The sequence below is a fragment of the Gavia stellata genome, chromosome 7, assembly GCF_030936135.1.
Source record: "Gavia stellata isolate bGavSte3 chromosome 7, bGavSte3.hap2, whole genome shotgun sequence".
Lineage (NCBI taxonomy): Eukaryota > Metazoa > Chordata > Aves > Gaviiformes > Gaviidae > Gavia > Gavia stellata.
Window position 1 is genome coordinate 23793050 of NC_082600.1, and position 12168 is coordinate 23805217.

Below are 12168 nucleotides of genomic sequence, written 5' to 3' on the forward strand. Positions count from 1 at the left end.
TGTCTGCAGAATCCAGTTTCTCCCTTATCTTGAATGTGGCTAGTGTTTGAGGGCTTGACTTCTTTCTTTCTTGGGTTTTTGGGTTTTTAGGTTTGGTTGGTTTTTTTTTTTTCTTCTCTCAGGTTTCCTGGTCCAAAGTGAGTTTAATTGATATGGATTGATGGCAACTAATTATACCCACCATTTTCAGTGAAGATTTTTCACCTAACTTCTAGTATGAACTTAGTTGTAATTCAGAAGATAAAGCCCTGATTTCATTTGTGCAATTGAAACCAGTCCTGAAGCACAGGAAGAATTATGCTGGCTCTCCTTTTACTAATGGAGGCAGGATCAGTTTTTGAGTTGTACAGTGAATACTGGTAAAGCAGTAATTTGTTGCAAGGCATATAGGTAGTGCTGGAATGTTAGTACCTGGCAGAACAGAATGGCATTTCATACAAGCCATGATGTGTGTTTATTAGGAGATGGTTTATCATCCAGCACAATATTCCGGTAAACTCATGATTGCTTACTTGCTTCCCTGTTTCTTTTGTCGTTAGTCCCAGTTTAGAAGAAGGATAGGTACAGACAGAGCTTTGTGATCTGTGTTTGCCTCTTGATGGCTGTCTTCAGTGATGTCAGGCTGCAATGACATAGTTGGTTCAAGGGTGATTAACTGTAGAACATTATGCTTTTTATGTTAGTGTGATAACTTAAAAACCACACAAGTACAATAGCTTTTGGATAGTTTGGTAAATGGAATGCATCTGGCTAGCTTGTCTGTGCGCAATTTAGACAAGAACATATGAAAGCATCAATATAAGACATGCAAACCAGGGTGCTCAGTGGGAGCTTTCTTCTGAAAAAACATGTTCCTTGTATGATTCACTTTTTCAGGTTTTTAAACCCAGTTCCCTCCCTGTACTATGGATTGGAACATCACTTATTGTAGCATTACGCTGTGCAATAGTTGTGACTATTGCAAATTCACCATCCTGAAGGAGAGAAAGTTTGTGACACATGTAATGGTCAGGTGTGGAAATCTGGGATCGGGGTGCTGCTTTGGAGTTCGGCCTCATGGAGGCCTTGAGAAGACAAGGAAGAGCGGTAAGGACCGTGCACCCGCCCTCACCTAAGGGGATGCTGCCAACCTCTCCCCTCTTACTGCATTTAGATTTCTTGTTGCCTACTGTTACTACCAACAGAATTTTGTTGAACAAAGAAAAACCTGGTCTGTAAAGTGATTCTGAATTAGTCTAGCCCTTGGGAAGTCAAACCCTTAAATTTGAGTTTTGCTTATTTTTTTCTCCTATTTGTGCAATACAGAGTGGAAAACAAAAATCCCAGATTTTAGAGATGCAAATGTTCTGCTAAACAAATTGGCATGTTGCCTCTTCCCTGTGATCTTTTCCCAATCTAGTTTTAAAGCACTGTTACTCTATATGGCAAGAGAAGCATTTGACTGATCTCTGCCTCAGATTCTAGTTTGAGCTGGAAGGCTGGCAGTTTAGGAAATTATCCTTCAAGTTTTAATGCAATTACATGACTGAGGTTTCACTTACAGTTTGAATGCATCATGGACCCACAGAGAGCTATATTTAAAGTCCTGAAATGTAGAGCTTCTACTTCCCCGATGTGCCTGGGGATCTGAACTATCACTGCCAAACATTTTGTCTGGCATGCTCCCTTGGTTTCTGCATGTTATATGTTACTTGCAGTGTGGATTTAGACAGATCACTTCATATCTATTGCAATAATTGGGCATGGCCATTAATTAGTGTGGCTACACTGGGTCCTGTGCTCAGGGAGACCCCCCTGCCCCGGCTTTTCTGTCATCGAACGTGCCAGATGTCTGTAGCCATCTTCAGTACCACACTCTGCCTCACTCCTTCTCTGTCTAAAATTGCCAGGGGACAGTAGTAATGACCTGCCTTGTGATGGCACAAAGTGGATTTGACCAGGCTCTGAGGACAGAGCACTATCAAGGCTCTTGTTACCATTCACTTAGGTGTAATCTGTAATGGGCAAAGCTATCCCTGCTTCCAGAGAGGCTGCAGGAGTTTCACAAGGGATGTCCATTTGGTTCCCTTTGAGCCCTGATTCTTCCTTACGTATTGAGAGCTTTCATAGTGTTACATATACCGGGTAGTGACTGAGCTTTTTAAGCTACGTCTGAAGACATGGAGCTCATGTAATAGCACATGTGAATCAGAGTAAGTAAAACTTGTGTAAGTTCTAAAACCTGGTGTTACCAGAGATTTTCTTGGGGCAGTTTATAAGCTGGGAGAGCTGTATACATGGAGAAAATAAGATTGTCAATATTAAGAATGCAGTAATCAAATAACCAAATATGACTATTCCTGTCATACGCTAGGTCATTTATAAGGTAATCTTACCTCAGGTATTTAGGCAGAGGCTGGTGCAATGATTTTTTCAGTAGTAATAATAAAATCCAAATCTAGTTCCTTTATTTCATTGGGTTTCTCAAGTTTTGGGAGTTTTTTCCTGTTATTTATCACTGGGTTTTGTTTTTGATGTGGCACCCTGAAGTACTCGGGACTTTCTTTCAACACTTGAGAACAGATTTCCAATTTGGAGTCTGTTTGTTATTCAGGTCATGATGTGCTGATGGTCAGTGCTTGTTACAGGCCAAGTTGAGAGGAAGCGCCATGAGCTCTCTCTCACTTGGAAATTTGCCCAAGGCAGCAATCATTCCTCAGTTCATGCTACTAGAATTGTTTTGTCTGTACAGGTTTGCCAAACACGTGGTCAAGATAAAATTACATATTTTTCCTTGAGACTTTCCTGGTGTTAGTGAAACTTGGTTGTTACAACAAAAGCCACGGTCAGAGTCTTTCCTTTTTTACTGTCCCTTTGGCTTAGTTTCTTTTTCTGCTACGTGGAATGTAACAGCTGGTGTAGTTGTTTTCCTTTCCATGGTCTCCTACAATAACCAAATGCAAAGTACAGTAATCAATTAATGTTTAGGTCCCTAGGATTGTAAGGGAATGTATAAGCAAGAAAAACAGTATCGCTGCATGGATTATGGGATTTTTTCAGTGGTGCTGCCATGTAAGGCAATATATTTAGAGAGTCTGTAAATTTAGCACAAACTTGCTATTGGTACTACATTTGCAAAACAAAACCTGAATTTAATCCTCTCAATTTTTATTCTAACTCTTTTCTCCACTTGTTTTTCCATGGGACTGTAATCTAGTAACTCTGGGCCGTGGTGGTGGTGGTAAAGCCTATTGCAGCATGCATCATATGTATGTAACTTGAAACAGTTGGAGAAATGCCCCTTAGTGCTTACAACGCTTAACTGTGCTAAACTGTTTCTTCTGAGCAGAGTTGAAATGTACTGAGAAACAATGTTTGAGTTTGCTGTCCAAATGCATGAGTAATTAAATATTTTGAATGGTATGTTTACAAAAACACCATTCCGTTACAGATACATCTAAAGTGTCTCAATAGTGTTGTGAACCATTACTACTATTGGTGTTTGTACTCAGGTAGTGTGTAAAAGTCCCATCTAAAGTGAGGGCTTATTGTACAAGGTGATGGGTGTGAGTCTTCTGGCACAAGATCATTATATCACTTGCTCAAATAGATGTTTTTGGCTTAGCAAAATAAAGGGAGAAGGATGATGATATTTCTTTTCATGGGTTGCTAAAGCGGAGTTGTACAAAAGGGCAGATAGGTAAGCATGTCACAAGAAGAAGTGGCTATAAACTGTGAATTTACATAGATTTGAAATGAGAGAAGGTTTTTAGTTATCAAAGCAGTGTTGTCATTTTAGAATGAACCTTCATCAGTTTTAAAAAGGGATTATGTAATGTGGTTGATCAAAACGTTAGGAGGACTAAACAGGCAAGGACTTTTGTTCCAGCTCTATGATCTCTCCCCTTTGGAGAACTGGAAATAACTGTCACCCACTTGTCACTCAGATTTACATGTCCCACTGTGAAACTGTAATGTGAAAAAGGGACACCTGAAACAGAAATTTCAGCTTCTTAGTTTTGTTGCCTCATGGTCAAATCACTGCACTGGAATGGATGGTGAGGATCATTGGGGTCGGCATGTATAACGTCTGCTTTACCTTGTATTTACTGTGTAATAGTAACAAACAAACGTTTGATTTGCATTTTTTTACCAAAAATCTGATAAACTAGTTCACTTTTTTTTAAACCAATTCAGCACCAAAAGCGTAATTCACATAATAACACAAATCCAGAAGTAACAAAATCTAAACTGATAAAAATCCCATTCAGAGAGGTGCAGTGCTGGCCTGGTCTGGCCTGGGAATATCTTGTTCCAAGAAATATGTTTCTGTCTCCTTTTGCTTGGACTGTACAGCATAAACTTTTGTTTTATCTGTATCTCACTTGGAGTATAGAGGATTCATTTGTTCCCGTAGTCCTTGTAGGGTCTGAAATCCATTTCTGTAGGAATAGCCATGGATGTTTGAGAAGTCTGAAGAACAGGGAGAAAAACTCCAAAATTTGCTTGCAGAGTATTCGCTGCAGTGTTTGAATAGTGGGTGCTGATTGCTTTGCTATGGAGAGGATTCAGGTTTATCGACAGTGTCAAATGGCTCCTCTGGAGACATGTACCTCTGTAGTAGTTCTGCATATCACATCATCATTGTGTTAACTGAATGCACAATGGCGTTGGTATTGTGCTGGCTAAGGCTCCTTGGTTCACAGTGGGGTTGGCTTAGGTTTTTTTTTAAGGAGGATTTTGGAAAGTGAAGGGAGGTGAAAATTAATTTGGGGATGAAGTTGTATCTTTTCCAGATAGTCTGCACAGGAGTTAGCTGTACATGATTCATAATTCTGTACAGGCATTTAGGTCAGGGAGTGGGATTGATGCTTTCTTGTGAAAGCTGAGAGAACGCAAAATTCTGTCTTTTTAATATTTTTTTTTTTTTACCCTAACATATACATCCTTAGAGTGCTTCTGTTCTGAGAATCTTTGACATTATGATCCACTCAGGCTGACTTTCTTTCAGGCTGATTGTCTAAAAGTTGTGATAATCCTGGTAAGTCAACACAATCTCTTTTATTTACTGAACTGGGAAGTCTATAGAAATATCCAGCCATGAGGAAGTTGTATAGCTGGAGTATGCACTTCATGCTGCACTGCCCGATACCCTGATGCTTTTCTGATCTCATAGTGCTCACTATCCATTTTAAGGTGTTTAAGTTTTGCTGTCTGGTACTGAGTGGATTAAGAAAAGTATGCTTGTCACAGGGCAGTAGGGTGAAAGAGTAAATCCATCCTAAAATAATGGTATAATTCTTCCACATATCTGCACAGCTGAAACAGTCCATTTTCTTGCCTTCTTTCATGGCTTTTTTCCTTTGACATTTTTAAAGGAAAAACAAAAAAAAAGCTGCTCTACTGGAGTCTCTGTGCATTAAGAGCAAGATAAACTGTTTTCTTTTTTCATTTCCTGCCATTTCATGCTTCCATCAGGACTTTTCCAGGAGAAAGGAGAAGCCAGTATTCAGTTGTTTGGGAAAAGAAGACGTGGTTACAGATATTTAAACAAGCCCAAAACAAACAGCTTAATTGGTCACATGAGGAAAGCAAGATACCAAGGTCATCCTCTCCTTCCTTCATATGGCGTCCAAGTGACCCTAAACATCAGATTACTCTTTTTCTCTTGGCTTGCCTCTATGTTTAGCCTTGTAGTTTCTATCAATAGCACCCAAGATGGATGCTGTGCAAGGTAGGTGAAGGTATCTGCCCACACTGTGTGAAGGCAGATGTCCTGCCATGGGAGTGGATGAAAAGGGCTTGGGGCTCAAGTGCAGCAGTTCACAGAATCACTAAGGTTGGAAAAGACCTGCAAGATCATCAAGTCCAACCATCAACTAACACCACCATGCCCACTAAACCATGTCCCACAATGCCACGTCCACACGTTCCTTGAACACCTCCAGTGATGATGACTCCACCACCTCCCTGGGCAGCTTATTCCAGTGTTTCACCACTCTCTCAGTAAAGAACTTTTTCCTAATATCCAGTCTAAACCTCCCCTGGCACAACTTGAGGCCATTTCCTCTTGTCCTGTCCCTAGTCACTTGGGAGAAGAGACCAACACCCACCTCTCTGCAATCCCCTTTCAGGTAGTTGTGGAGAGCAATAAGGTCTCCCCTCAGCCTCCTCTTCTGCAGACTGACCAACCCCAGTTCCCTCAGCCGCTCCTCATAAGACTTGTGCTCCAGACCCCTCATCAGCCTCGTCACCCTTCTCTGGACACGCTCCAGCACCTCAGTGTTCCTCCAGCATCAGGGAACTGGTTGCATAACAAGGGAAAGATACGCAGGGTGACTGGCTGTGGGGTGGCCCTAGGCTCTGGAAAGTCTACGGAGAAGGGATCGATCTTCTCGCATGTTATACTTAACTGTCAGGGCTGTCTCCAGGAATCCTTTTTTGTTTGCAGAAAACTGTACATTTTGTGTTCAATTCTGCTTGAAAACCTTCATTTTCAGACAATGAACATGGACCCATGAATTCTGTCTGGGTGTCAGGTTGGTTTGTGACTTCCAAACTTTCGAAGTTTTCAGCTCTTTCACACAGCTCTTATTTGCTGGCCTGCCTTCGGCAGACTAATAACTTTGTGGCCCTGAAGAGAACAATCATATTGGAAGCCATTTAATGATGTGCTTCCTGCAGAAAATGCTTAAAGAGTGAATGCATTTAAATATTGGTCTGCTCTTTGGACCTAAATGTTGTTAATGTGAGGTAAAGAGAAGTCTCAGTGAAGTATCCGTTCTTATACACCAACATGAAATTTCACCCCAAAAAACCCTTTAGTTAGGTGAGAGACAGCAGGCCAAGAGGTGCTGCTTAAAGCTCTTCAAAATAGCCAAGTCTGAGTTTTAGTATTTTCCAGTACTTGAATACCATGGCAACAAAAGCTTCAGTGCTTGAGATAATTGGGGACAGAATTCACACGCTTCCTTAGGAGGTAGCAAGAGTCCTCTGAGAGTTTTGAAGTAGTCTGTAAATCTGAGACGGTCATGGGTGCTTCTCAAAGAGAATTTCTCTCCCTGGACCTGACCTTCCCAGTTACCAGCCAACAACCAGAGCACTTTGCGGTGCCACATTCCCTCTAGCAGATTCCCAGATCTGTGTGGGGTAGATCCTATTGGAGTGCATCCTAATTAAAGTTGCTGCATCTGTGAAAACATTTGCTGGGCTATAGCAAAATCATGCTTAACTCCAGACAAGATCTAAGATGTTGGTTTGTAAAATTAAAATGTAAAGTTCCAGTCAAGCAGCAGAGTTGAAAGTGCAGGTAGCTGAGGGGGCATGTCTTCATACCCAGACCATGATGAGAATCATGGGCAACCCATCCCAATCCCAGAACCAGCTACGTAAATGTTATTGGTAATGAGACATGTAGCTTATTGCTTGCTCTTGAGAGGGATCAGACATTGTAAGTAGCAAGATGAGCAAAGGCATGCTTGGAATTGGGATTAAGTTACATCGTAATCAAAAATTGCTAAACGTGGGAGAATCTCCTCATCACCTCTCTTGCTGTGGTTATGAGAGGCATGGCTCCCTGAGTAAGGAATAAAACATTGTTTTCAGTGATTGACTGTTTTAACATGTGGATGTTTGAAGACCCTCAGATGCTTTAATCAAGGAGTGGCTCAGGTGTTAACCCACCTCTAGACACAGGTGACATTCCTGTCTCAAAGGTGGCAGTACTTGGACAATACTGTGCCTGTGGTACATAAAATGGTTTAACATTCTCTATTATTAAAATGGTGGCACTCATTTCTGTCATTTAATTTTCTAAAAGACATAATTTACTCCTTTCTTAACAGCACTTGAAAAGAAAATACAAAAGAGGTGTTTCCCCCTATTGGCGCATCCCCACCGTACCTCTCTCCCATTCTGCTTCCTCCTTATAATCCCCAAGTGAAGATGAGTAGCCTGCTGCGAATATGACTTCTCTGACTAGTGTCACTGCCTCCCACCAGTCTGAGTGGGTGTCCTTCACTGATGAGCTGCTCCTCCCTGTTAACCCACAAGGTAAGCTATCTCTGATTTTCTTTGAACCTTGTGAGACTTTATTTGTTTGGATTAGACCAAATATCTAGCATCACAGAGCTTGCCTTCTAAGTGGGAGCAGTATGTGCAGAGGTGGAATTATCTCCTGCTACTCCTATGTAATAGGAGAGTTTGGGCCACAAATGTAAAATACTCTCCTAATGTGAGATTTCCTTAGCACAGATCTATTACAGGGTTTGGATCTGTCCTTCGAGGTTCAAGGCAGTATCAAACTGACGATGGAGGAAGTCTCACCTATTACAATTGAGTGCAAAACTATGCCCAGTGTTAGTCTAAAAACTACATTAGGTGAAGGAAAACTTTCTACCTAAATTTAATGGCAAATTTTAGATATTTTGGTAAAAAACAGTTAAGTAATGGTGAGTCCTACCAATCTTTCAACTTTGTCTCTATTTTAGGTAGCACTAAGGACCCTCTGGAGAAATGTTTTTCTTCCTCAGGCACCTCCTCAGAAGAGAACCACAATGCGGATGGAGAATTTCAAGACCTCTCCCACACAGAGCTGGAAGATGCAGCTGACCAACCCAAGGTGGATTCTGCTATGCTTGGGAACCATGTGTGTCCCAGGGCTGATCTGTCATCATCCATCAGTGCTTGGGTTCAGTTTGAAGATGCACCATGGACCAGTGCTCCACAAGCAGGTGAGGCAAATGCATGAAAAGTTCCATTCCAGTAACATAACAGAATACAGTGAGAGCCTACAGGATTTTTTCCTTGCTTTTTAATTTCTCAAAGGTTGAACTTTGACTAGTTTGTACTGTATTTTAACACAATTAATCTTATCAGAGTTTCAAAAGGGCTCATAATTTCATTCTGGGTTGAACTAGCAGTATTTTCTTTTTGTAAAGAAAATGAAAGGCTTCTGTGATTCATTCCACCTATGTCTTGACCCTGGGGACTGCCAAAATGCATTCATGGGGAAACAGCATAGTGGTGTTTTCAGTAGTGACATTTCTTATGCACAGGTATGAACAGCCATCTAAAAAGTCTGAGTCATGTTTGCCTCTGTAATCTGGAACTGAAAGAATGGTGATCCCTGTCCTCTGTGGTCATAGTCTTTATCTGCTCATAGTCCCCATATGGTTTTTGCCAGAAGCTTAGTGAGACCAACAACTAGTATGCCAGTGCCCATCAGTACTTTCTGCTGTCTTTTGATGCTGTGATTTAGCAGCTGGAGAATTACAAAGACAACTGAAGTTGACCCTAATTCCAGGACTGCATGCACTTTTCTTCAAATGTAAAAGTTCTTTCTGACATACTTTAAACGTGCATGCAAAGTCTCTGGCTTGCCTCCTCGGCTTATGCTAACTGATATGGTTATATGAGCTTCTAGCTTTTCTGAACGAACAGAATTCTGTCCCTCCTCACAGGAGGCTGTAGAGTAATTGCCCAAGAAAACATTAGTTTACTTTTTCATGTTTAAATTGAGGTTCTCTTTTAATAATTCCACTTCGTTACTGCTAGTTGATAAAGCAGTTTAAAGAGTTATAGCTTTACTCTGCTCACTGAGTCCATCAAATACTCACCGTGACATGAATAATACTTCTGTCAGAAAACTTGGATTGGCAACTTTGGGTTGGGTTTTGGGTAAAACCCAACAGTTTTCCATCTGCTTTTTTTATGGGTGCTACAGACTAGTCTGTTTGAGACAGTGGTTAGACCTTTGTGCAGGAGAAGTAGGTAAATCTTCAGGCAAAAAGAAGTTTCTCTTAAGTTCTGTTAAGACCTTCTTATCTTAATATTTATTTGTTGGTTATTCTTCTTAGTTGTAAGTGCTTAGTGGTCCTGGTGATGAGGAGAGAAGGAAGAGCACCTGTAACTGTAAGTTGTAAAACTGAGGTGCTCTACCTCTCCGTTATTGAATTCCATGGTTAGGTGATCCTTACTGTTACTCATACAGCCACATAGTTTTTCAAACGGAGCTGTTGGTTGCTCTGACACCATATTCCCTTCCTGATCATAGAATGGTTTGGGTTGGAAGGGACCTTAAAGATCATCTAGTTCCAACCCCCCTGCCATGGGTAGGGACATCTTCCACTAGACCAGGCTGCTCAAAGCCCTGTCCAACCTGGTCTTGAACACTTCCGGGGTTGGGGTATTCACAACTTCTCTGGGCAACTTGTTCCAGTGCCTCACCACCCTCATGGTGAAGAATTTCTTCCTAATATCTAATCTAAATCTACCATCTTTCAACTTAAAGCTATTACTCCTTGTCCTATCACTACATGCCCTGGCAAAAAGTCCCTCACCAGCTTTCTTGTAGGCCCCCTTCAAATACTGGAAGGCTGCTATAAGGTCTCCCCAGAGCTTCTCTTCTCCAGGCTGAACAACCCCAACTCCCTCAGCCTGTCTTCATAGGAGAGGTGCTTCAGCCCTCTGATCATCTTCGTGGCCCTCCTCTGGACTCACTCCCAACAGGTCCATGTCCTTCTTATGTCGGGGGCCCCACAGAGCTGGATGCAGTACTCTGCTCTCGTGAGACCCCACCTGGAGTAGAGGAGGACACAATCACCTCCCTCAGCCTGCTGGTCATGCTTGTAATGTTCTGGTGTCCTTGTTGACTGGAAAACTCTAAGTGCACCTTCTTATTAAATTAAAAAAATTTCTTTGCTCAGCCTAAATAAAGCTATCCATAGCAAAGAGACTTTCATAAAACTGATTTCATGGTGTATTACTTGATTTCCCATCCTTAAAGGGATGTGCTCGGTCTTAAGGTATGTGCTTAGCAAAAGCACTGGCTCTTGGTTTATGTTTTCAGTCACAGGGGACACTAGACTGTAGGCAGAGGTCTAGTATATCCAAAAGAGGTGATCAGAGAAGACTTTCCGAAAGCATTGTGGTTTTGAAGGAAGCACCCATTTGTGCCCCTGTAAAGGTTTGTCTTAAGTGATCCATGCCACTGGGGGGGTATTTACACACTAACTTTTAGCATCTGACTGAAATTCATGGAGGAGGATGGTTCCCCTGGCAGTCAGATCAGGATGTATTCCATGTAATCCTTGTGTGGGAGGCTGTTATTCTTTTACTATATAGGAACCCTAAGGAGGTGATGCGGATATTTTAAAATCCTTATTTATAAGCTAGTCCCATTCCTATTTTGGACCCTGTATTATTAATGGCCAGACCAGTGCAGCTGACAGCCTCTAAAGGGAAGGACGTGGGGTGGAAGAAATGACAGCTCTTTGTCTCTGGCCCTCTACTCTGAGGGGCGTTTGACAGCAAGAGGTAGGATATACTTCAGCCTTGTTGTTCTCAATTATTCTGCAGGTCACGTCTTTTTTCTATGGGCTGCAGCAAAGCTGGACACTTTGTATTATAACCACGATACGCTGACACGCTCAGTGGAAAGCCCGTGGTGACAGCAATTATTCATTTCCAGTAGCAAACAGCCTGCATAAGAACAATAGTGAATAGCCAGAGCAGGGGGGGAAGAGTATAAAGGCCAAGTATGGACAGACGGATCGGTGTGAGAAGGATGGAGACGTTTGAAATCTGTTTCCTGTGCAGGCAGCTGTGAAGACCAACGTCCTGAAGGCTCAGCACCCCCAGCTGCGTTCCCGTGGGGGCTCCAGCACTGTTAGGAAATCATCTGTCTGTCTGTCCATGCTGAAGCAGCTGCACAGCTGGCTAGACAATTACTCAGGCTGATGGCCAGGCTGCCTGGAAACACGTTTTGAAAAGGGCTTGTGAAGTGGCATTTCCAGAGTGCCATGAGAGCAGAGAGGATGGGCCCTAGGAGAGAGAGATGCTGTCTTACTCTGACCTTAAGGCTACAGTATTTTTGTACAGGTTCCCCCGAAAGCAAATCTTTGTCCCAAAGCGCTCACAGTCTAAAAAAATAGTAATTTAAAGACAACAGCCATGTAGTGGTTACCCTACGGGAAATACATTTAAAAGAAAACCAAGGCTAATGCTGGAGTCTTGCATGCTGGGAAGAGCAAAGACATTATTGGGGGAGCAGAAATTAGGGAGACTGATAGCAAGAAACAGGGCTGAAAACACAGGCGAAGAATTTGGATGGTGAGAAGAAAGGTCAAAACCTGAGGTATAGAAATGAAAAGCACCCATTGTGAGCATCATAGTGGAAAATATCTTTAT

The 12168-nt window shown here is 42.0% G+C and overlaps 1 protein-coding gene across 1 annotated transcript in view; it reads left to right on the forward strand.

The window, feature by feature from the left end:
• The first annotated feature begins 7941 nt into the window (after positions 1-7941).
• The window catches only part of STON2 (stonin 2), a 63471-nt gene continuing 59244 nt past the window's right edge, over positions 7942-12168 (forward strand). The window contains exons 1-2 of the mRNA XM_059819609.1: positions 7942-8031; positions 8469-8711. Coding sequence (XP_059675592.1) covers positions 7944-8031; positions 8469-8711 — 331 coding nt within the window. The 5' untranslated portion in view covers positions 7942-7943. The remainder of the gene's footprint in view (positions 8032-8468; positions 8712-12168) is intronic.